General features: G+C 37.0%; 1 protein-coding gene across 1 annotated transcript in view; it reads left to right on the forward strand.

Moving 5' to 3' along the window:
- The window catches only part of TMEFF2 (transmembrane protein with EGF like and two follistatin like domains 2), a 1,316,754-nt gene that overhangs the window by 1,060,238 nt on the left and 229,464 nt on the right, over positions 1 to 27,052 (forward strand). The window contains exons 2-4 of the mRNA XM_050751619.1: positions 13,687 to 14,264; positions 16,603 to 16,712; positions 24,676 to 24,805. Of these exons, the coding sequence (XP_050607576.1) occupies positions 14,093 to 14,264; positions 16,603 to 16,712; positions 24,676 to 24,805 (412 nt within the window). The 5' untranslated portion in view covers positions 13,687 to 14,092. The remainder of the gene's footprint in view (positions 1 to 13,686; positions 14,265 to 16,602; positions 16,713 to 24,675; positions 24,806 to 27,052) is intronic.

The following is a 27,052-nucleotide window of genomic DNA, read 5'->3' on the forward strand; positions in this document are numbered from 1 at the left end:
CTACCTTACCCTATAAAGTAAAAGCACACAGATAACTATCTAAAAATTATAAGAATATGTAAAAGACAAGTGAAATTAATGGTTGAAAAATTAAATACAAGACTCTGATATAGAGATCAAAATTGTATTCGCACCTCCCTCTTGCCATAGATGGTGTTCCTTTACTTATCCCATCCTATCATAAATTCACTGGATGCTCCTGTAACAAGTAATATGAATCAAGAAAAAATGTGCAGAGGGGTATACTAAGCGACAACTGGAGCAGACTTTTGTACTTCCTGCATTCTTGTTAGCAATAATGGTAGATTCTGAGATCAATTTTGTTCAAAGATATTCACAAAAATATTCTCAAATTCACTATAATTTTTTAAATGGCCTAAGAAATTCTTTTGGTAACATTGCTTTTTGTGTTTGTTTTTTAATGCAAAATTTTACTTTTAAAGACAGTATCAAATAACGAAAGAAGTAGATCAAGGGTGTTAATATGCATGTTCTTAAAGTTATATGGATATACAGATATATGAAATACATTTTTCCTCTTATCTAAGTTTACATAGGGATTTACAAAAATATTGAAATAACCACAGACATAATATACAAATATTTTTGTAATAATATATGCATTCAACATGGTTTTATATTTCTTCATATATTCCCCAATCTGAAATCTAATGCAACTTACCAACATAGATCTTTATTATCAGAGTCAATCTATATTATAGAAATATAAATTAAACCAAGTCATTTGGAAATAAACTATCATGCTTCTATAACAAATTGCTTCTTTTTTTATGAAAATGGCTTACATAATGTGGTAACATTATCTTTGTTATTAATAATAAAAAATAACTCATAAAATATGGTGTTTATCCTAAGCTTCATGAGTTTTGGAGAATTATTTGTACCTCCTGAAACTATGTGTATATTTTGGCATAAGCTTATGCGTATTTTTCTGGGATGAAGAACCTCAGCTTTTATTCACTTCTCAATAACGTGATACCCTAAAATATATGTACTAATAATATATTTAAAAGGGCCTAAGAGTCCACAGTGAGATGGGTAATGAAATTAATGAGATTTTAAAATTAACTTTTTACATGGGGTTGTCATCTTAATGCTGAAATGGGAGAAATAATAAATTTAAGATTTATTTTATGTTTTTATTAATATCATTTATACTCTCACATTTATACTCTCATATATAAAATCACATGGTAAGTGATTTTAACTTGAGGAATCTATTACTGAAATAACTTTCAATGGGTATGTCTGTAGAAATAAAATTTTAACATGATTGAACTAATTGATTGCTACCTCATATGTACAATTTCAGAGATATCGAAATGACTACTTAACTGGCTTAAGTTTGTGTTAAATCTTCTCTGAAAGTGGAGTAAAAATAAATAACATTTAAAAACTAAATTGCAGTTTTAAATGTTATATGCAGATGACCCACGTCTCCAGACAGGTAATTTAATGTTGCCAAATGTATATTTTCATGAAATGTAACTTTCCACACAGTGACAATGTTCTCTGTTTTTATATAATAAAAATATATATTGTACACCAAGGTGAAGGCATTTTGTTGCTGTCAATGAAAGCAACATACATCATCTAACCCTTATCTTTCAATCACATGACACTAGGAAGACAATATTTTATTAGCGAAGTAGAACTTGTTAGAGAAATAGCTTATTGTTATGGAATATAGGCCTATTAATGCTGTAAATTTATCTTCACATATGTCACATAAGATGCATTATCGACCATTAGATGCAAGTATAAGCTAAACATTAATGGAGTGATTGTTGATACCTTTTCACCACAATATCCTCCCAGTCGTGTGTGCTGAACAGAGCTCTTTCATCTAAATTGGTAGACTGCTGTCAATGATACACAATTAAGAAATGTGCTATTCCAATGCATTAAAGTACAAGCCAAATGCAGGTTATTAGCATCCATTTCCAGTACAGCTTGGCAAGTGAGAGAATGTACGCAACAAGGAAGTGATTGTTTACACTGTAATAACGGTTTAAGAAACCGATATTTGCAATACATATATTCTAGCTAGAGAAGCTTTCTTTCAGCTCTTTGTAGTCATCTTGATAACTCATAAGGTAAGTTTATTTTTATAGGGCATTGAATTCTCAGAAAACATTAGGTAAATCTTTTAACATTAATTCCCCACTTGCTCAAATGGAAATGAAAACACCTGTCTTTTAAGGAAGGTGAGAAATACATAAACAGTTTTGTAAGAAACAAGCATTGTGTAAATATTGTTAACATTATTACTAATAAATCGTCAAAGAGTTGACCTATTAAAAGGATATTTGGTCATAAAATTAACAGTGGCTTTTTCTCTCTTCACCATGACATTGGATTTCCTCACCTATTCACTAAATCATATATCACGAAGATCTTAAAGATACATGTCAGCTACAAAACTCTTCCAAAATGTTTAAAATCTCTAAATTATTGTTTAATTTACATAAAGTGAAATCACAGTTAAAATTTTCAATGAAATGAAGAATTATGAAGAAAACTACTATTTTCTACTTAGACAAAGTATCTTAGTTGTATTTAAAATCTGTGGGACCTGTCTTCTAAAGTTTCCTAGTTTTATGGACTTCATTAGTTCACATATAAAAATAGAACATTTCATATGTAAGATAATATATAATACACTTACCCTAACACAGATCCACCTATTTACATTTTTTTATATCTACCATGGTCTAGAATTAGAAGTAATTTCTTAATCCAGAGTGTGCGGAGCTGGGAAAATTGGAGAAAAGGTGTCACCAGTAATTATAATGGCTGCTGATTTAGGATTTGGCAACAAAAATCAAATAGCATAAACTTATCTTCCTTTGTACATAGTAAATAGCAAATAATACCTGTCTTATTACAGAGCATCTTACAGATAACAAATCTTATTTAATCCTCATATTGTTGCATATATAATGAAATTGAGTATCAGGAAGATGAGACTTACATAATCACAAGGATCACAGCCAGAATATGGGACAAGATTTTTCAATTCAAGTTCAATTTCCTGACTATCGCCCCCAAACCTGTTCAGTGTATAATTGTAAATCCATAGCTAATTGTCACACTGGAAAATTAAAAACAAACAAACAATAAAAAACCAACCATTTTCAATAACAAACTTTCTATAACTGAAAAAGAAATTCCTTTTTTCTTTTTATTTTAAGCTCAGGGGTACATGTGCAGGTTTATTATATAGGTAAACTTGTGTCATAGGGGTATGTGAACAGAAAAGAAAGTTTCTATAACTGAAAGAAAAGATTAACCTTTGTAGGAGAAAAGAGCTAATTTACTTGGTCTATGCTGGTGTGTCATGTTAAACACTGTTCTTTATATATATATATACACATATATATACATACATACAAAATAGATGCATCCACTGTGATATGATATAATTTAACTTCTTTGGAAAGAATTCAAGACCAATCCACATAACATTGAAATATAATATGGTAACTAATATTACATTAGATGTTAAGGTTATAATAATGTATTATGACAACAAATGAACAAAAAGTCAGAGCTTGTAAGAAATCGTGTTGCAACTGCATCATTTGTTTACAAGTATATATGAAGTAAACTTGAAAGATATTTCTAATAAGGCTCTCGTGTTAAACATGTTTCTCACTGAGAGTAGTTAAGAGTGAAAATGTAAGCCTTTGTTTGGCTAGCTACCTCAATATTTCCCAGTAAACACATAGTAATGTTCTCTTTGTGGCCTTTACCCTTTTGGTTGGGGGGATGAGGTAGACATCTTCATTGCAAAGACAGGATATTATGTGTCACAATTGCATTACATTTTAATTTCAAAATAAAATAAGCATTCATAAACAAGAAACTGAATAAATTATGAGACATCTAGTATGGCATTCTATCAACTCCAATGAAGCAGATATCCTTGTGTTAAGTGAATAAAGCAAGAAATAGAACGGTATATATGGTAAGAGCGCGTTTGTAAATCAAACACACACACACATCTATCTATCTATCTATCTATCTATCTATCTATCTATCTATCTATCTATCTATCTATAGAGAGAGGGTATGACAGGATGATGGGCCTGGACAAATCTGAAAGGATTCTCAAAAGACTAGTGACAGCAGTTAAATTTGTGGAGTGAGATCTGAGGCTAAAAAGCCAGGATGATTCTATATAAACTATTTGTGATTTGAATTTTGAGTTGTTTATAATGTATAGATGTATACATGTGTTTATATATGTATACCTACATTATGTATCTATTATATATAATATACATGTATGTATATACATGTGTTTGTGTGTACAGGCATACTTTGGAGATAATGTTGGTTAGTTTCCAGACCACCACAATAAGGTGAGTCGCACAAATGTTTTGGTTTCCCAGTGCATAGGAAAGTTATGTTTACACTACACTGTAGTCTATTACATATTCAATACCATTACATCTAAAAAATAATATACATACCTCAATTTAAAAATACTTTATTGCTTAAAAAATGCTGACAATAATCGGAGCCTTCAGCAAGTCGCAATCTTTTTGCTGGTAGAGGGTCTTGCCTCAGTGTTGATGGTTGCTGACTGATCAGGGTCATGGTTGCTGAAGGCTGAAGTGGCTGTTGCAATTTCTTAAAATAAGACTACAAAAAAGTTTGAGAAGTTTGAAATGATGCTCTTTCATGAAACATTTCTCTGTAGCATCTGATGCTGTTTGGTAACATTTTACTCACAAAACTTTCAAAATTGAAGGAAATCCTCTCAAACTCTGCCACTGCTTTATCAACTAAGTTGTCACTTCAACAAGGCTTATAGCATCTTTACTAGGAGTAGATTTCATCTCAAGGGACAACTTTCTTTGCTCTTCCATGAGTGACTCCTCATCCATTCAAATTTTATCATGAGATTGCAGCAATTCAGGCTCCACTTCTAATTCTAGTTCACTTGTTATTTCCACCACATCTGCAGTTACTTCTTCCACTGAAGTTTTGAGCACAGGTCACCAAAATAGATATAATAATAATGAAAAAGTTGGATATATTGTGAGAATTACCAAAATGTGACACCGAGACATGATGTGAGCATATGCTGTTAAAAAAACTATCACCCATAGACTTGTTCAATGCACGGTTGTCACAAACCTTCAATTGTATTAAAAAAAAAAAAAAAAAAAGGCAGCAAAGCACAATAAAAGGAAGTATGCCAATAGATAGGTAGGTAGATAGATAGATAGATAGATAGATAGATAGATAGATAGATAGATTATAAGATAGAGTCTATAAGTGTGTATGTGTGTATGTCTGGTCCCCAAATATCACCAGCTGCCTACCTTCCTTTATCTTTCCTTTTCTTTCATTTGAAAAACCTCAAATTTTGCATCAAGAGGATTTTCATTTATTTGTTTTATGGTCTGAAGAATTGGGTAATGGATTTCCTGACATGAAGCCATGGGAATACATAGATACCAAAAATCTAAAAGCATAATACCCCCAAAACACAAATAACATACTCTTATAGTGAGGCAATGAAACCAATGACCACTCCTTAGGGAACACATAAGCAGAAGACGTGAACAGTTAAAACTCACTGTCCCTTGCTTAGGCAACCCCTGATGCGCTCTAATCTTCACATTCTCAGTGCTGGACTTTGACTCTAAAATAGGTCTTGCCCATAAAAGACAGGGTAAAAGAACTTCCGATTATTCAAAGGAGATTTCACTACCATCCCTGGTAATAGTGTAAATAGGTGCATTCTTTCCAAAGTAGGTTGATTAATACACTCCGTTTAAACATTTCAATTTAATTTATCACCATTTGTTGCATGCCAACTATGTATATGTCAATTTGCTACATCTTGGTGTATACATACATGAAGAATGATGTACCTGAGCAAAAATTAAAGGTCTTTAAAATTCAACATTATTTGACTATTACATATAAAAGCAAATCTAGTTGGGCACTGTGGCTCATGCCAGTAATCCCAACACTTTGGGAAGCTGAAGCAGGAGGACTGCTTGAGGTCAGGAGTTTGAGACCAGCCTGGGCAACATAGTGAGACCACATTTCTACAAAATATTTAAAAAATAGCTGGACGTGTTGGAGCCCAGGAGTTTGAGGTTGCAGTAAGCTACAATAGTGCCACTGCGTTTCAGCCTGGAAAACAGCAAGCCTCAGGCCCCGTCTCAAAAAAAAAAAAAAAAAAAAAAAAGCAAATCTTACATATGAAAGTCGAGAATTTACATAATTATGAATAAACTAGTTCTATAGTTCATTAAAAAGTTCACTCACTATACAGATATGTCCCATTTTTAGATGTACTAAATGTAAAATATATAATTTTACAATAGCACATATACAATATATAATAGACATCTATTGTAGATAAATGCAATCTATAAACACTTATATACAAGATGGGTATGGTAGGATCACAGAGAATACTGGTCCATTCAGACAAAGGATGTAAACAGCTAAAGTAAAAAATAGAGACAATGCAGTCCCAGAAAGATTAAACATGTGCCTTAACTCCTGATAATTTTCTAGTTGTAGATTTCAGTCCTTCCCATAATCTATGTCCTTACTCCACTAGAGTTCCACAACATATTCTTTCTCTTTTTACACCAGGGTTTCTTTGTTACCTAAAGATTAAAATGAACTCTGGCCAAGACAATATATAGCGGGGTCGGAGAAACTAAGTAACTTATATGAATGTAAGTGTTTGTGGATTACATTTATCTACAATAGATGTCTATTATATATTATATATGTATTATTGTAAAATTATATATTTTACATTTAGTACATCTAAAAATGGGAGATATCTGTATAGCCAGTGAGCTTTTTAATGGTTATAAATATGAAGACAAAGACTGCAACTCAAATAGTTACAGCTGCCTATCCCCTGTCATGTGATCTTGCCATGTCATTATACTGGAAGCTTTGATAATAATCAGCAAGTGGTTAACTGTCCAGATTTATACTGTAAAGAAATAAGTATAGACATGTAAATAAGTCAATTAAATTCTCTTTTAAATCTTGCGAATTTTCTATTTAAACTTTTTTTTTTTTTTTTGAGACAGAGTCTTGCTCTGCCGCCCAGGTTGGAGTGCAGTGGTGCGATCTCGGCTCACTGCAAGCTCCGCCTCCCGGGTTCACGTCATTCTCCTGCCTCAGCCTCCCGAGGAGGCTGGGACTACAGGCGCCCACTACCACGCCTGGCTAATTTTTTTTTTTTTTTTTTTTTTTTTTTTTTTTTTTGTATTTTTAGTAGAGACAGGGTTTCACCGTGTTAGCCAGGACGGTCTTGCTCTCCTGACCTCGTGAGCCGCCAGCCTCGGCCTCCCAAAGTGCTGGGATTACAGGCATGAGCCACCACGCCCGACCTATTTAAACATTTTAACATGTAGAACAATATAAGACTCAGTTTTTTTGGAAAGTAGTGTTATCAGACACAATCTGTATCTGATTCTGTGTTACAATCACTGCTAAGGAAATGACAGGCTAACATTTTAATCGTTTTCCGAAAGCGCTTATGATGTCAGAATACATTACATCAGAAGATAGAGTTGTGGAACATTTACACTACTAACGTAAAGAAGACCTGATTGTGAGCTGACTTCACTGCTGAAAAGACAAGTCAAAGGGAATGACCAGCCCTGGCACCTAAAAATGGCAACACAACTTTTCAAAAGTCTCATTCATTCCTTAAACTGTTGCCACTAATGAAGTAATAGGTGGAAATCCATTGCCATAGTTTATTTTACTGGTTTCTTGCTAAAAGGGATTCATGATCAAATAATATTAGAAAATCTGAGGTCAATAAAGTTAAACAGGTGTTTCGTTTTCCTTGATGTGTTTTGCTTTATTTCACTGCAGGGCTCCTCAGAGCCTTTAATGTGTAAATGCACGTTGTGAAGCTGCAAGTCAGCGATGTTTATATGAAGTTTTCCTAAATACTGTATGAAAGAAGTTCCTCCCCTCCATTTTCCTTTTTTTTTTTTTTCTTTCTGTCTTTTCTTTTTTTTTTTAGAAGAACCACATGTGAGTAGAAGAGCAGCAGCAAAGTGGCTGGGAACATTAGTGCTCCGGGGGCCTGTTCTACCACTGACAAGTAACTTGGAGGGAAAAAAAATCAATGTCACAGATAATAAAAGGAGAAATGATTGAGGCTTATGGCATGAAATAAATGGGTAAAATGTTCAGAATATGCAATACTGGATGGTGTTAATAATACAAATTGGAAAGAACTACCTTTACTAAGTATTTTTCTAATTTCGCCCAATAGAAGCCATGAATAGCCAAAGAGAAACACGAAAGTTTCATTCCAAGATGATTCTAGCTTCTGTTTCTGACTCCAGAAAATAAATTGCAAAATGAGTTTGAAATAAAGCATTAGGCTAAGCCTTAAAAAGGCTATGATTAAAATAATAGCAATGGAAACCTACTTGAATTTATAAATAAAGACACCAGATTGTATAGAGATGACTACTGCTTATTACATCTAACTCTCTTCCAGTAACAGTTCTTCCTTTTTTTTTTTTCTAAACTACTGGCAAGCTAGTGGCAAACATCAACTGGTTCATATTGCTTCGGCTAGACATTTTAATATTCTTTGGTGAGATGTGTGTTTTCCAAGTTTTAATTCAGAAAAAAGGTAAGTATTTTACTTCCTGGAACTTGGCTATTTGAGTAACGAGAAAATAGCCACTTACTTTCCCCAGGACAGTGGTTCTCAATCATGGCTATGTGTTTCTCCAGGAAAACTTTAAAAATATATATACACCAATGCTTCTGTGTCACTTCTAGAGATTACAAGTCTTTAAATAGGAACTCAGCAACAGTATCCTTTAATTCTCCAGGTGATTGTCATGTGAAACCATGACTGAGCCCCACTGCCCTAAGATGAAATAAACTTTCTTCAGCACTGAAATCACAAACTTAAACTACCAAAATTAATTAAGGGCATGGGAATCAACAAGGCATAGGTAAACTTTTACATTATAAATTTTTTTTTAAATCACAGCTCATTGTTTATATGTTATTTACCATTGTAGAAAAGGGTGAAAAGATAGCAAATTTAATTACTCTCTGTTTGAAAAATTATCCAGAAATGAAGATGACTTCTCTGAAACATTGTCAATATCATTTTATTTATAAACAATGTTATAATACATTTACTACATACTGATATATACCTTTTCATATGAATATTACACATTAAAACTAAGGAAATAATGATTTAGAACATTCTATCCATATCTATATATCTAAAGTAGGCTAGAAAATAAGATATGAGTTATTAAATATGATATGTTAAGGTTTGGGGGCAGAAATTATACTGTACTTCATTATCAATAATCAACATATACTTCAAAAGACTTAGTAAAGGTAGTTCTTTAAAATTTGTATTATTAACACCATCCAGTATTGCATATTCTGAGCATTTTACTCATTTAATTTGTACATCTTTAATTATTTTTAATTATGTATATAAATATAACTACACACACCTTTATATATTTATTTACTCATACCTCCATTCACTTCTTTATATAGGGGATCCCCCAAATCCATTACCATTAAGCCATACATTTTTATTTTAATCCTTAGAACAAGCCCAGGAGGCAGGTATTGTTATTACTCACGTTTTACAAATGAGGATATTGTCTACAGTCACAAAGTTACTGTATCAGAAATATTAGAAGCTTAATACATATTTGGTGAACATATGCATAAAAACAGAGAGACATGTACAACAGCTCATCTTTATACTGAGTATAAGCTTTTAATCTGGCTTAGAAATCTCTCTGTGAAAACTGAGCAAAACTCTAGGTATCCTTTCGTTTGTCATATAGGTATAGGTGGTACCTTACTTCTCCAACAAGGATGAGTATTAAAATATGGATCCCAGGGCCCAACTCCAGATTTTCGGAATCCCTAATAGTGGGACTTGGAATTTGTCTATTGTTTCAGAGTTTCTCACGGTATTCATATGATCAACCAGGTTCAGAAATCGCTGGATCTTATTGCTGAAGTTTGAGAATTAACATTTGGGCCTTACTGCTGCTCCACAGAAAGGGCAGACAAAGAAGTATCATGGACAGAACTGATACGTTCCCAGTTAGCTTCCTCTCTCAGAAGCTAACAGGCAGCAATACAGAAGAAATTAGTTACTTTTGTCTTGTGCTCTGAAGTCAGGCAGAATTTCACAGAGTCCCAGCAGTGTCACTGACTAGATTTGTTTCATGGGGCAAGTTGCCTGATGCTTTCAAAGCCATATTCCTTTTCTGTAAAATGAGATAACAATATTCTTTGTCTCATAGGGGTGTTTTAAAGATTAAATAAAAATAACATGTTATATCCTCCATGGCACAATGCCTGACACCTAAGAAGCAAAGATACATCTTACCTTTATTGAAACAATCAGAATGTACGAAATCATGAAGGAGATAGAGTTCTGACTGGCAGTGTATCTTATTTTCCCAGGTTCATTTATTTATCTTAAACTATTCTTGTTGAAGAATAACTTCCAAACCCCCGACTTAAGCTGTGAGTAATCTTACCCTTTATATTGATGTTCTTTCCATGAGAAAAAACCAAAATGTTTTTAAGTTTTCTGGAGAAAATATCTCTGAGCTATTTCTACTGGAAAATCTAACAACTGGACTCTACCCCTCTGCATCAATTCTAGAGTGTGTATGCCACAAATAAAGTATCCTAGCCCAAGATTGAAAATAAATATGGTATAGTATTTTAAAATAAGAATTTTGCAAATGCACGGTACATTTGTGTCGTATTACTAGTAATCATATAATATACAATGCAAAGTACAATTCATAAACTTAAATTTAATTCTAATAGGTAAACCGATTTCACCTTGTTGGGGAAAAGTTAAAGCACTAATCCAATTGCTAATGCAGTCTTGTCTACTTGTTTGGTACCTTAGTGACGAGTCTAAATAATGTATATATTTTTATTTACATATTCAATAATACAATTCTCTGCTCAATGAGTGATGTTCTTCTGCCACTTGGTGGTGCTTGCCAGTTTCAGAATTTGTTTCTTGGTGGCACTGTAACACTAAGTACATACTAAGTGCAATAAAATTGCAGCATTCCCATTGAAAAGGCTTTGCTTCACACTGTTTAATAATTTAAAGGACCTCTGTGGAAGCAACTGCTTTTGTTAACCAGTCACAACCAGTAATTAACTCCTTTGGAGTTTTAACTTACTTTCGGCAAAACGTCTTAGGAAGAGTATATATTATTAGAAAGTATGCCAAAAATTTACTTAGCAGAAAATTCAAAAAGAGTTTTCCTCTGCTAAGAGGTTCTGTAAAATTCTACTTATATAGCCAAGCTCTGAAATCCTAGCAGGTCCTGTTTCATTATCGTAATTACTGCCTAAACACATTTAAGGACTTTGCCTTTAGTTTCAAGCATGACTTATTTTCATAAGCTTGATTAGTTACCACACCATCTTTGCTATGGAAAATGACATGTTCTCACTCTGTGCTGTAGAGTTGTTAAATCTTGATCTATATTTATGTTTCCTTCTCTGCTGAAAGCCTGTAGCGAAAGAAATCTCTAATTCCTTGTTTTGCAATATTAGTTGGCAGTTCTATCTAATGGGTATTCCGTTTCCTTAAAGAATTTAGCTGCTCTGTCTAGAAGCCGATTTTCTGATGCCTCCAACGTCTGGTCAAATTGATCTGTTTTAATGGAGTCTTCGTCGGTGAGGAGCGAGATGCCACCGACTAGAATGCTGGGATCTGCTGCTTAATTGCCAGGAGTGAGAGACACTGAGATTCAGAAATCTTTGGAGGTGGGAGGGGAAGGGGACAGTCTCGGACGGAGGCGGAGATGTAAGATAAAGGGATGGATTTCACACAGGAAAAAAAAGGAGATTTCTTTGAGGCACTGAGGTGCTGCACGATCACATCTCTCAAAGGAGAAGTTAAAAAGCGAGCAAGTGGGAGGAGGTTGGAGGTTAAAGTACTTAAAAGGATTACTCGGGTACAATTTGTTTTTCTGGTGGTGTCTGCAAAGGATAGATAGTCCCGTTTTCAAAGTATGTTAATGCCTCTTTTAAGTGATTGGGAATGGACACTAATTGCCTGTTAAATGTTATTAAATGCTCTCCTAAATTCAGAGGACACAGAAAGAGGGGCACAAAAGGAAAATTGAAATAGAAAAAGGGAGGATCTGGAGGCTTTTGAAAACTGGGGGAAAAGAAGGAAGAAGAATAAAAGAGAGGAATAGAGAAGGAGAGCGGAGAGAAGAAGGAATAAAAACCAGGAATCACTGAATAATCACACACAAAAAAGAAAACTCTTCCATGTGGGGCCTCCAAAACACTGAGACTGCAATAGTGACCCCGGTCACGGAAGAAAGATGCTCCTCTCCACCCTTGTCCCGGAAAGCTCTCGGTCCCGTTACTGGCGACTAAAATTCCATTAGGCTAAAGAGTATGTCTAACTGCCTGAAGAATGCAGCAGGCGGAAGGCGGGTCCCGCTATGCCGTTTACCCTGTGCCCGCTGGAGCGAAGGAAAGAAACGCGCAGAGCCAGAGACTCCTGCCGAGTTAGACCTTCTCTCGTCGCCCCAGGTCACCGGCCATCCGGCAAAGACCCGCGTAAGGCACGCAGGGCCATTGCCTGAGCCAAAAAACAGAGCCCGCTCTCCCCTTCCGGGACGCCGCTTCCTGGCGGATGCTCCCGGCAACCTACCCGCGGTGTATGCGGAGGAGCCTTTCTCTTCCTCTCAGACCACTTGTCCCGCCCAAATCTGACCTTCCAAACACATCTGACCGCACCTCCCAGGTGGACACACGAATAGGCTACGGGCTGGAGAGGAGCGGGTGACGGAGAGAGGGATTCAAACCTGCGGCCGCTTGGGCTGGGTCGGAGCTGCGGGGGGCCTGGGTGGAGAGAGGGGAGAAGAGAGAAGGAAGGAGAGCGCCTGCCGGGACGGCTGAGCTGGCTCGGGGAGCAGCCTTGGGGTTGCAGGCTCTTGTGGGAGATGCTGCTGCTGCTTCCAGGCCGGCCAGAGCGGTTCTAACACCATCGCCTCTCACCCTCTCCTCCCTGCAAATCTCTAGAAAAACGTTCCTGGCCTCTCCGCCGCGACATTCTCAGCCTGCATCCCCCTACAGTCTAGGCGGCGCGCTCCCGCACGCTGGAGCACTGGGCGCCAGCGGGACGCCCTCTCCCGCGCCGGCTCGCCCCTCTCTGCCCTGCTACTGCTGCTCCTATGACACCTCCGCCCCCACCATCTCCAGCTCGGAGAGACGCCTCCCAGCCGCGGCCGCCGCTCGCTGCCCCGGGTCACGCGCGGAAGAGAGGCGCTAGTCCGCACTCTGCCCTCGGTAGGGGGCGTCCTGGAGCGGAGAGTGAGGCTAGTGGTATATGAGTATGCGGGTAGCCCACCATGAAGCCCGAGCTTCTGACTTGAGCCAGCCCCGCCTAGCCCCACTCGGGCCGGCGCCCGGCGAGCGAGCCCATCTGTGGCTTCCGCGGCCGCCTCCTCCTTGCATCCTTGCACCTCCTCGTCGACCCCTCCCTCCCGGGACCTGCATCCTGCTCCACCAATCAGAGTCCGACTGTCTCTTCCCACGTGACCCCGGGCGGGCTGAGGACCTGCTGCTTCCCAAACGCCAGAGGGATGCGGGCGGCAGAGCTTGATAGGCGGCTGCCGGGCTGCGGGGCGCCTTGACTCTCCCTCCACCCTGCCTCCTCGGGCTCCTCTCCTCTGCCCCTGGACTCCCGTCTCCTCCTGTCCCCCGGCTTCCCAGAGTTCCCTCCTTATGGCAGCAGCTTCCCGCGTCTCCGGCGCAGCTTCTCAGCAGACGACCCTCTCGCTCCCGGGGCTGAGCCCAGTCCCTGGATGTTGCTGAAACTCTCGAGATCATGCGCGGGTTTGGCTGCTGCTTCCCCGCCGGGTGCCACTGCCACCGCCGCCGCTTCTGCTGCCGCCGTCCGCGGGATGCTCAGTAGTCCGCTGCCCGGCCCCCGCGATCCTGTGTTCCTCGGAAGCCGTTTGCTGCTGCAGAGTTGCGCGAACTAGTCATGGTGCTGTGGGAGTCCCCGCGGCAGTGCAGCAGCTGGACACTTTGCGAGGGCTTTTGCTGGCTGCTGCTGCTGCCCGTCATGCTACTCATCGTAGCCCGCCCGGTGAAGCTCGCTGCTTTCCCTACCTCCTTAAGTGACTGCCAAACGCCCACCGGCTGGAATTGCTCTGGTAAGTCCAGAACCCCCGTCCCCGACCCCTTAACCCCGCAGAAGAACACGCGTATCCAGCACAGACCAGCCTACCCTAGCGCGGCTCCTCAGCCCCTCACCTCCTACTGCCCTAGACTCCTAAGACCACCCACCTCTATCCAGAGAAACACGGAGAACTGTTCCAGGCCCGGAGGTAGGGGGTAGTTCTGGGATGGGTAGAAAGTGCAGGTGTAGCAGGAAACCTTTGCATGCTCGCGCTTACATTGGAGCTGAGAGAATTTTGAGAAATATTACACGGGATGGTTTTCTGGGTTCACTGGAAAGAACACCAATCCCAGGGGAAACACAAAAAGAGAAGCTTTGTCATCATTAAAGAAAAAAGTCTTAGTAGGATGAGGAAGAAATAACTTTATGAGAAAGAATGAGCGAGAAAGCAATAAATCAAATGGTGACTGCAGGGGAATCGCTGATTCCTGGCAAAGGTGCCATGAGGGCGCACTGGTCTCCCATTCAAGACCAGGTCACACAGATTCTAAAGGAGCTGGATTTCAATATAATCAATTTCTCTCTCTCTCTCTTCCTCTCTCTTTCTCTCTCTCTCCCCCTCTCTCTCCCTCTCTCTTCCTCCTTCTCTCCTAGGCGACAAAAAACATTGGTTTTGCATTCCAGTTATGCCCCTCTCTTGCTTACCTAAGCCTTCCCTCTACCCTAGTAGAGGGAAGTTGAGAAAAAGAACACTTTGCGGGTCTCCCAGGCTGGAGTGGGCATAACTGAGGCTGGTCAGGTTCCGTGTAGGCTAGCCGAGGGCGGAACCGACCTCAGTGGGCGCTGACTCCTCCATTTCTGGACAGGCTTCCGTGGAGTGGGTCAAGCACTCTTCTTGCTCGCTTGGGTTCCTTCAGATTCTGACGGCAAGAGCTTGGCAGGCTTCGCTTTGCTGAAGCTTCCTAATTAAATAGGGCCAGAGAATGGGAGTTGCTGCACTCCTAGCTGGCATAGCATTTCGGTTTGACAGCCTGTAGTATACTGGGCAGAATTGTGGTGTAATTTCCTTGGCATTTTAAACTCCGTTAGCATGCCTGGGTATTGTCCCCTAGGTGTGGTCTGTTCTAGTTTTAGCAAGTGTGTATGTAATTTTTCATCTTCTGTAAATATAATTTTGCTGTAGTTAAATCTGGCTGTGAATAAAGTGGCTTTAAGGATGTATGTGAGCTGAAGTGTATGTAACTTTAGAGAGGAGGGAATGACCAACTGTAACTCATAGGGTGAAAGCCTGTATAGTTCCTAGTTATTACTACTGTAAATGCCAAAAGGAAAATTATTATGCATCCTTCTAATTTATCCTTTACAAAGACAAGTTGAGATGTGCAACCCTATTAGATTTGGGTCAATAGATTGTTCTGTTTTTTTGGCAGTTTCTAAATTTGGCATTTTAATAAAACTCAACATGTTTCTGTAACTTCTTGATTCATGCATACATGTGTGTTGTTTTTGAAAGAATAAGTTTCACTTTGCTTTGTCTAATCACTTTTTAGATGCTTTATTATAGTAATAATTATGAGTCTGCAAAATCAGTTTTTGGAAATGTTGATGGCTTTGTAGTCCAACACAGACTGGTTTGCTTCATTCCTAGCCCTTGCATTGTTTTAGGAAATAACTAACTTAAATGTGAAGTTGACATTTGCAATCAAGAAATTCAATATTTGCCAGATATTTTAAAGGGGACGGCATAAACTAAAGAGAATAAACTGGTTTTGCAGATAGGTTGTCAAGAACTTGACACCCCGCTCCCACCCCTGTTAACTTAGAGGTGATCAATCTTCATTTGAGCCAAACAGACCATCACAGAAAACACTGTGCCTGTTTATCTTTATTATTGAGGCTTTGTTTCCTCTTTGTCTGGATAAATTTCAAATAAGGGTTTGTTTCAGTCCTTGAAGCAAAAGAACAATTAAAGATGGGGAAGTGGTAAAAGGGCATTCAGAGATCATCACTAGCTCTTTTCCAAAATGTGGAGTTTTGTGGTCATAAATATTGTCCACCTAATGAGCAAAAAAAAAAAAAAAAACAGGAAGCAAATGTTAAGCACCACTGTCAATATTAATGAAGCCTTAAAAAATTGCACTGTCAGAAAAGGATATTAAAGGAGAATTGACTAGAAAAGAATTGTGGAAAATGGAAACGAATATTGATCACTTAACTAGATTTTGAGGTTATCAGTAGATGGTGACCTTGCAGTACAGCTATAGTTGTTGGATTTAAAATTTAGAACAAGTATTTTAAAGCTTCAAGATAGTGTTTTTTGTTAAAAATCTGTAACATGTTTTAATGACTGGAGTGTTCTCTTTAAATTTGAGGTTATGATGACAGAGAAAATGATCTCTTCCTCTGTGACACCAACACCTGTAAATTTGATGGGGAATGTTTAAGAATTGGAGACACTGTGACTTGCGTCTGTCAGTTCAAGGTAAGAAGTCTTATATTTGCATCTTCTAATTCATTAATGAGACTGCAAAGCAGGGATCTCCCTTTACAGCCTATCACTTGGAAATTTATAGCTATGCAAGCTAAGAGGGAAGCTGGCACCAAGCAAAAGTACTGGCAAGAGAGCCAACTGATGTCAAGAAGACATATACTTTTTGGAGAAATGTATATGCCAAAGTTATAAATGCCACTGAAGGTAGAAAGCTTCAGGTTGTGCTTTTGGGATGTCAAAGAAAATTATGTTTCTCTGACCCTTCTAGCATCATTTTAAAAGTGAATTGACTGGGCATAATAGTCAAAGTAGGGGGTAAAAAGTGTGAACTTGTGCTTTTGTTCTTTTTGATGGGAACTATCATCTTTTTATCTTATTGCTATCTGTTTTAATGATCTTGGCCTTTATTGCCCTTGCAACCTAACTAGGTTTTTAAGTTAGCTCCTTATTAGTGTAACTTCAAAACTTTGTTCTAATTTGGAAATCATGGAACTTATTAATTAATATATGTCAGCTTTTTCATAGGTACCACCCTCAATTAGAACTGAATCCCCTAGGAATCCAAAAGAGCATTTAGATCCACAAGTTATTTTATGAACATCCGGAAGATGTACTTTTTCTTGTGTTAATTTAAGTAACAAAGCTGGCATCATCAAAACTAGGTTACTAGTATATATTAAAGATAGAACTTTTAATGTCATTAGGATGCTCGTTAGCTAACAAATGCTTTCCACCATGTAAGTTATAAACCTTTTCCTCTCAAAATGTTCATATAATCATGTAGAACTTCAAGTAGCATGGGTGTTGTACCAATAGCCTATATTTGCCCTTGAGCATTTTAAATTACTTTAAAAAATACTTTTAAAATCCGACAGTATGACTCAACCAGGAAATATGCACATAAACAAAAGTACATGTGAGATAAGGGAAACTTTTCTAAGAATAAAAAAATATAGAACAAATAAAAACATTAAACTCAAATTTAGACCTAGATATCTGGTTTAATAGGTAATATTTAGAATTATTGATGAAATTTAAATATTTTAGATTGAATTTGACCTCCCACTAAGAAGAGAATTCACATTTAAATAAAGTTTAAGTGGCTTTTAGAAATGCTAAAACCTTCTTAGACATTATTTTCTTCTTTCTAAGAAACATAATATGACAACTGATATTTGTAAAGTGCACCACCTCCTGGTGGGTGAGTACTGCTGTGACTGTACAGTTTTTTAGACCATACCATAGTGTCAGAAACATATTCATGCATATTTAATATGCATGTAACATCAACTTCTAAGGTCTCCAGCCACATTAAACAATGTCATTATGTACTTTCAATGAACTACATGAGAGAGATAGAGCATGAGAACTCCCCAATTCATACTTAACCAAATGTTAACTAAACAGGAAAAAAGCACAATTGGATAAATCATTAATTAAAGGCCCAGAGAATTTTGTGAATTTTTCCTTCTTTCCCTTTTTGATTTCCATAAATTTGTCTTATTTTCATAACCATAGATAGACAAAAGAAATGAACTCATAAAAAATATCAAATGAACCAGGAAAAGCATTCCTGAAGTGTAAAGCCATGGTTCTAAGATTTCACCAGGAGAAAAAAAAAGGGGGGGTTGACAGAACTCTAAAGGAACAGAACTGTAAAGCTGCAAAATGAAAATAAATAATCTTCTTGTTAAAGGAATTGTTTTCATTTTATACGTGCTACGGAAGATTTTGGTAAAACTTTTATCAACAAAAATATGTGTGTTTTTCATACATTGGTCAGTCAGCTATGTTTAGCATTAATTTAAATAATTGTTAAGTGGAATCCATGGGGGAGTGGCATCGAATGCAAGTTTGAGTAAGAAACTAAAATGTAAATTTGCTTTTTGTAATCCTTGTGGCATTTGAAATGTACTAGTGTATTACTACTGCTATTAGTTTGTGCTTTGCAATAGTTGTCAATCTGGCAAGAAAAAATAAACATCTCCCTAGTGGAAAATGTAGACTTTGCACATACCAAGAATATAGAGTGGCTGAATTAAATTGAAGATCAAAGAAAAGTATAAGTTGCATGAAGAATAATAAATAGGATATTTTAAGCTAAGAGTCTCTTGAGTCCATCTTCTCCAATACATGAATTTGAGTTTTTTGGTGTTTGTTATTTTAGCCCTAGTATCTGATAAAAAGGGAGAGGTATTGAAAATCTATTTTCCTATGTATTATTCTAAACTTCTGTTTCTTTCTCTGCTGCCTTTTCAGGTACAAGCAAGCATTCCTCTTTTTTTTTTTTTTTTTTTTTTTTTTTTTTTTGTTTTGTTTTGTTTTGAATTTTTGGAGACAAGAGTCTTGCTGTGTCGCCCAGGCTGGATAGTAGTGGTGCGCTCTTGGCTCACTGCAACCTCCACCGCCTGGGTCTCCCAGCGATTCTTGTGCCTCTGCCTCCCGAGTAGCTGGGAATACAGGTCACTCCACCATTCTCAGCTAATTTTTTTGTATTTTAGTAGAGACGCGGTTTCACCATGTTACCCAGGCTGGTCTCAAACTCCTGCGCTCTGGAGACCACCTGCCTCTGTCTCCCAAAGTGCTAGGATTACAGGCATGAGCCACGGCACCCAGCCTGCAGTCTATAGTCTTTCTAGCTGAGAGATAAATTTCAAAGAGAAATGGGCATATATTTTTATATCTATAATGTTTACAATTTGCCTTATCACTGGAACACTAAAGTAAACATTATTAGTCTTCACCTCTCTTAGATGATTTTAAATAAATTGATTTCTATCCTTCAAACATATTATCTCATTTATTTCTCACAACTCAGTGAGATGATTGTTTTCTCTCCCCTTTTTAAAACTTTTATTTTAGGTTTGGGGGTACATGTGAAGGTTTATTACATATGTAAACACGTGTCATGGGGGTTTGTTGTACATATTATTTCATCACCCAGGTATTAAGCCCAGTAAGTATGAGGATGAAAATTTGGAGACAGTAAATGGATAGACAGACAGATAGGTAGGTAGGTAGGTAGGTAGATAGATAGATAAGAATAAAAGTGGGGAGGAAGGAAGGGAGGGAAAAAGGAAGGGAGATACATGTAGATATTTATAGATAGCCCTGGTCATGCAATGATCAATAACTACTTTATAATTTAAAAATATTATGAAGCCTTATGTTTTTCAGGTATTACCTAATTTAAATACTAAATTTTTTTTTAATAAGTCATGCTTTAGATCTAAAATTTTCTTATTACTAAGGCTGTGTAACAGACTGCCCAGCACTTAGTGGCTTAAGACAATGAATATTTATTTTGTTCATGAATCTGCCATTTTGGCAGGGCTTAATCAAAACAGCTCACCTCTACTCTCTTTGGCGTTAGCTGATGGTGAGGGGAGGGAATTCAAAGGCTTGATGCTATACTGATCTGAGGGTTCTCACTCATATGTCAGACTGTCAGCTGAAGACCTTCTTCTTCTCCATGTTGATCTCTTTGCATGGGCAAGTTTTGTCTTCCTCATAGCATAGTGGCTGAGTTGCAAAGTCAAGCATCCAGAGAGAAAGAAAGAGCCAGGTAGAAGCTATATCCTTTAGTGACCTAGCCTGGGAAGGCACACAGAGTCATTTCCACCATAGTCACAGGCCTGTCGACTCTTAAAATCATAATTTTTTTTACATTTAAAGAAATATAAATCACAGAAAAGTAAAAATTACTTATGGAATGGCCAAAGGATTGGAACATATGCAGATTTTTAAAATCTTTTTTCCTTTTTGGAAGAAAAATATACCATATCCCAAGCCATTCTTCTTAAGCCTTTGACAACTGGGAATATAACAGAATTGACTTAACATCTGTTGAGCACCTTCTACATGCCAGACTCTGTGGAAGGGGCTGGCAATATATAAAACATAAGTCATACGTGAGCTTCTAGATGCTGAAATCTCAGCTCAAAAAACCTATATTAATCAAATAAGCAATAAATCCTATGAAAAACTTCTCACATAATTTTTATTAATTTGTAGCAAAAATGAATTTCATACATTCTAGTGTGTCAAGTTATTGACTCCACTAGTGTGGGGGTTAGCCCATTTTGGAACAAAATTCTTCTATTGAAAAACACTTGTTTGGAAAATAAACATAAGATTTTAAAACATAGAAAAATAGAATCACTTTTCCCCCTGAGAGGAAGTTTGTACAACACATACATTTATGGACCTAACCATCTGAACTCGAGTCTTGTTTTTCCTCTTACCAGGCAACTGTATGGCCTTTAGCAAGTCACTTAACATCTCAATCTGTCTCTTCATCTGAAACTGAGCAGTTTCATGAATATTACTAAAAACTATTTCCAATAATTTGGCATATTTTAATGCAGTAGTTAGCGTATTTCATGCTTAGGGTTAGCCTGTTTCCTCTTGTTTTTCTAGTTCTAGAAATGCCATGGTTTGATGTTAGAGTTAAAATACATATCATACAAAGCAAATAATTTACATTTCTTTGTGTAAGTATTACAAGATGTTTCTCGTTTTAAAAACATGACTTTGTTAATTTCCCAAGTGTTCCAGGTAAGCATTTCAAGTGGGAAAACTAGGCTATAAACCTGTTAAATATTTCATTGTTGACTAACATTCAAAAAGTCCTACACCGGCCAGGCGCGGTGGCTCAAGCCTGTAATCCCAGCACTTTGGGAGGCCGAGACGGGCAGATCACGAGGTCAGGAGATCGAGACCATCCTGGCTAACACAGTGAAACCCCGTCTCTACTAAAAATACAAAAACTTAGCCGGGCGAGGTGGCAGGCGCCTGTAGTCCCAGCTACTCGGGAGGCTGAGGCAGGAGAATGGCGTGAACTCGGGAGGCGGAGCTTGCAGTGAGCTGAGATCCGGCCACTGCACTCCAGCCTGGTGACAGAGCGAGACTCTGTCTCAAAAAAAAAAAAAAAAAAAAAAGTCCTACACCAAGGCAGTGAAAGAAATAGGAGGACCTAGGACTAGACTCCCACTCATGAGCTTTCATCATTTAGGACGTGCATCCTCCTTGTATTCTTCATATTAATGAGTGCAAGTCTTGATACTAAGGGCCAAAAACATCATGCCAGTAATCTACAGTTAAGCTCTTTTCAGCTCTGTAGAAATCTCCCTTTTGGCTTGTGCGTGGAACTTGGCAGCTCTGTTTTTAGAACTGTTCGAATTTGGCTTACTGCATCCCTCAGAAGCGGCATATGAGCACTTTATCAGTTTATTCGATATTTTAAGATGCATATCAGCATTGTGTACTAGCAGTTGGGAGAGATAATAAATACTTTCCACTCCCCACTCCCAGTCCACTGACTCTATATTTGAGTAATCTGAGAAGGACAAATAAATAAAATTTAAGGATTGGAGAGAAGAAAACAAGGACCCAAATAATCTACACACAAAGTATTATAAGCAGGGATGGAGATGGAGATTGAAAAGTAGTCTGGGGCAAGAATGCCAGGCCTCAAGCATTAGATGTTAGTCCAGCTAGTCATAGACATATTATGACTCTCTTCTGTCTACTGAAAGGATCAGCAAGTCTAGCGATCATAATGTCACCAGCTGTTTCCTTCTTTCTGGTCTCTCCTCCATGTGCTCAGACACCATTGTAGTGTTCGTAGATCAACATAATCCTACCTACATTCTCCTGTCTCAGGTTCTGATCATAGCACATTTATCAAGCACCTATCCCTGCACTTTCCTTGCTGGCCACAGTTCTGGCATGAGCACAAGCCACATTTATTTGTTTTTTTCAGTACTGCTCATTGGAAAATTCAAATCTTCACAGGCATTTTGCTCTTGCCTTCTTTCTTGAATAGTAGTGCAGATGCTCAGACCTGTGGTGAGTCAGTTTTCAGATGTAAATTAAAACAAATTTTTGGAAAGCTCCTGGAAAACAGTGCTTACACAGGTATCGTCTAATCAGAAGTCAGTTGCTGATTGAGTTAAACATTAGCAAAAGATTAGTGAAAAGCTCTAATCAAATCAGTTTTTTTTTTTTTTTTTTTTTTTTTAACAGAATCTTGCTCTGTCACCCAGGTTGGAGTGCAGTAGCTCAATCTCGGCTCACTGCAAGCTCCACCTCCCAGGTTCACGCCATTCTCCTGCCTCAACCTCCCGAGGTAGCTGGGACTACAGGCGCCCGCCACCACGCCTGGCTAATTTTTTGTATTTTTAGTAGAGACAGGGTTTCACCGTGTGAGCCAGGATGGTCTCGATCTCCTGACCTCATGATCTGCCTGCCTTGGCCTCCCAAAGTGCTGGGATTACAGGCGTAAGCCATCAAAACAGTTTTTTAAATATAATCACATACATAGACTGAGTCTGGGAGACAATAATGTAACTGTGGAAAAGAATTACTATATAGAGGACTTGCAGAATGTCTAGATTATATATTGTAGAAATTAAGATAAAGAATATTTTTAAAATATGTGCTAAAGCAATCTGTTAGTAATTATGGTCATCTTAATATGACTGTCATCCCATTTGGGTTTACTGTTTGGAAAAAAGTTGATCACAATTACCAAAACATTATATTTAAGTTGTTAATAATATATAAAAAAATAAAACTCATAAAATTAGGCTTTCATTTCAAAGAACATTGACATTTAAATTTGTTATGACACTTAAGCTATTATTATATAAAGACAAAGAGCAAGAGTTAAATAGATGGTTAGGAATAAGGAAGTTTAGGTATTGTAAGGAAATAGAGTAAAATAATAAATTTCAGGTTTTAATCAATCAGATTATCAACATGTTGAGAGGTGTTTTCTTTTGCATAAATTCTTGAGTTGAAGTTTATTTATGATAGGGTTTTAGGTTTGTTATCATATATATTTAAACTTTCCTACCCATCTCACTGTATTATTGGTTTATTTTGTATGTATTCTGAACTCACAGAATATCAAAGATTCAAATATATTAGATAAAAGTAAAACATAGAGAAGAGTTTTTACATGCATCTGTAAGTATGATTTTCCTTTCTTAGTTTCTGGCATAGGTGAGCATATAAAGATAATAATCTTGATCATTATATTGTTTATAATTAAACAATGAAGCACATCAGTAGTAGTAATCATGAGATAATCACATCCCTTGTGTAATTAGCAGGCATAGGACAAAGCCAAGTATCATTAATGCCTTAGAGTATGATTATATTATGATGACTATACTCTGTAGGTTGCCTTAATTTTCACTGTAATATATATACTTTTTTAATAATGAGTTTCTTTTAAAAATGAACTTTTCTCTTTATGGAATATCTATTAATAGACATACTTTGGAATAGTCAGTAAAGTTTACTTACAGTTCAGTAGTTGTTTAAATTTTTCTCTGTGTTCCATAATTTTGTTTCTCTCTAGACCATATCCATATCAATATACAATAAAGAGGTATAAAAATAAATAAGTAAATCAGTATCTTATCTGAATATTTAGAAATTTACAAGGACTAGAATTCAATAAAAATTCAATTAAATTCAATTTAAAAAACAACTAAGAGTTAATTGATTTATTTGGCATTTTGGCCATATACTTCCACTCCTAACACAGATAGACATTACCTGTTTTTGAATAGCTTGAAATTAAACTGTATTTTAATTTTTTCCATCAAGTCATATGGGCTACATACTAAAAATAATATTAAGTAGTATTAATATGTTTGTTGCTATATCTTTGTTGTGCTACTTGTGCAGTCACTTTGTTGGAATTGCCTGATCAATTTAGATGCTTATTTTTGCCCTATCTAAGTCAAATGACTGGTTGGCTAACTTGAAATTGGCTTTGTGAATCTTTCAATGATGCCCTTATGAAGACTCATTGGACACAATTAGAATCATTGAAAATGAAGACAAGTGGTTTCTTTTGCAAATTATTACTTCTGTTCATCATGTCAGAGGGATGCAGTCTCCAGTACTAACTATAGGCTTACATCTGTGTATTTCCCAGTGCAACAATGACTATGTGCCTGTGTGTGGCTCCAATGGGGAGAGCTACCAGAATGAGTGTTACCTGCGACAGGCTGCATGCAAACAGCAGAGTGAGATACTTGTGGTGTCAGAAGGATCATGTGCCACAGGTATGTGTGTGATCTTCTTTGAAACCTTCTGCCTGGATTCCAAATCCAAAAATTATGTCTTTCATTTCTTGTTATGTCATCTCCCAATAAATAATTCAGATTGTATATTGACTAGACAAGCCTGTATTGTTTTGTTCAAAGCTTTTATTATTCTTATTCTTTGTCATTTTTACATTTCAAGTCACTTTTGGAAGAAAGAGGGTATCTACCATAAGGACAGTGGTAGATTTAAGGACATATGTTATTAAATGAAATACAGGCAGTTTGAATAAAAGTCACATATAATTAGAAATCTAGATTGACTGCCAACATGCCAAATATGGAGAAACCTATGTATGGATAAAGTTGTATTATTTATTTGTGTGTTTGTTTGTTTTGAACAATAGCATTATCTGCTGAAAGGCAATTTTGCAGATTGGGGCTCTGAAGTTGATGTCTAATCTTAGCTCTACAAAATGGTCTTATTATTAGGTAGATTATATTGACAAATGTGTTTGTAGTTGACATAATTTCTAATGACATGTGTCATTTCTGACTCAATTAACCTGGAATTCTACAAAGGTTTTCAGTCAAGTTTACCAACAATGCTATAAAGGAAGTAAGAAGAAAGAGAGACTTCATATGCTCTATAGCTTTTCAAGCTTTCCTTCTATCTATAGTAGTTGTTAGAGCTTATGCTTTAAAATGGGAAGTGCTTTAAAATGGGCCTGAGTTTTCAAGTTAAGCTTGATATCAAAGTCACATGTGTTATAGAGACTTTAAGATGCCATGGTAGTTGTTCTTAATGCCAAATAAGCATCTTTCTGGGAAGTCATAATTCCTGAGAATTTAGATGATATAAGCATATTCCGGAATAATAACAATGATATCAAATATAAACTTTCTTCAAAAATAGGAGCGAGAATAGCGTCATGAAAAGTCTATTTTGTTCAAAAGTCCCTCTTAGATAACAGGTATTTCTAATCTAGAGTATGATGTTAAAAGTTATGTGCTAAGTGGCTGGGGCAGGGTGGAAAATGAGCAAAGAGAAAAGCCTCATATTCTTTAAAAGATTGTCTTAAGCGTATTGATTGTTAGTAAAGTTATACTGGTGACTACCCAAGTTTCTGAGAATTAGCAGAAGAAAGAGAATAGTATCATATCTCATGGCCAATGATATTTTGTTTTGGTTTTGGTTTCTAGCAGTCTTTTCTCGTAAGGGATTATTTGCTTAGATGTGAATGTTCTTCATGAAAGGATGGTCACGGGGCAAGCTGAGCTGGTACTGCATTTGCTTATTTGCTAAAGCAAGCAGGTCATTGCTGCTTGGTCTGTGAATGACAAGTCATGAATAAAAGGTACAGCAATATGTGAGAGTCAATGGGCAGCCTTCTCCAGTAGGAAAGGAGGATGACCAGCATGCTGTTCTCATGCTAAGGATGAGGGATATAGAAAGTATGACAAGGAGCAAATGAATTATGAGGAATCAATCAGCCATACCAAAGAAATGAGAAATAATACTTTAGGACAAACTGAATAGAAAAAAAGTAGAATCCCAGGAACCAGGAAGGATGAAGGCAAATACCATAGAGTATTGAGGAAAGGATTTGCTTTTTCAAGATCATCGAGAATATCTGTTCTTTTCTAACAATAACCACATGAGAATTGGCAGGCAATTATTATAATAAACAGATCAGAAGTTACGGTTATGGCCGATGTAGCAAAATCTTTCTTTCTTACTTGCCAACCTCCAAGTTCTTGTCAGTGCATATAATCACATTCTCCTGATTCATTCAAGTCTTTCCATTCTAGTCCCTGATGTGCTGGTTATACTATGAAAATAAATACTTAGCCAAGTAGAAAATTTAATCACAATCGAGTAATCCATCTTTAGCTCATTCACATACTTAGATTTCTACAAGATTTAATTAGTAAGCCAGTCTTGCTGAATGCATCTTCCATGGACTTGTAAATCTAAAAGGTTTTTGATCTGAATAATGACGGAGAGAACAAAGTAATTTTCATTAACCAGATCTGACTGTAAATAAATTGGGGTTCTGACTTTTGATCTAGAAGGGATTCTCATTCTTTTCTTTGTATATTTCCCATTTATTTTTTAATGCTGTTTGACACTGAATGAAAGTGGCAAGTTGTAAGCTCTAGGAATAATAGGCAGTAGAAGATATAACTTTATATTTATTATATTTCATTGAACTTTATTTTTTTGTCCAGAGAATGGATTCTTATTGGGAAATCTGCTCAATGGTC

Source organism: Macaca thibetana, chromosome 12, assembly GCF_024542745.1.
Source record: "Macaca thibetana thibetana isolate TM-01 chromosome 12, ASM2454274v1, whole genome shotgun sequence".
NCBI classification, from domain to species: Eukaryota; Metazoa; Chordata; class Mammalia; order Primates; family Cercopithecidae; genus Macaca; species Macaca thibetana.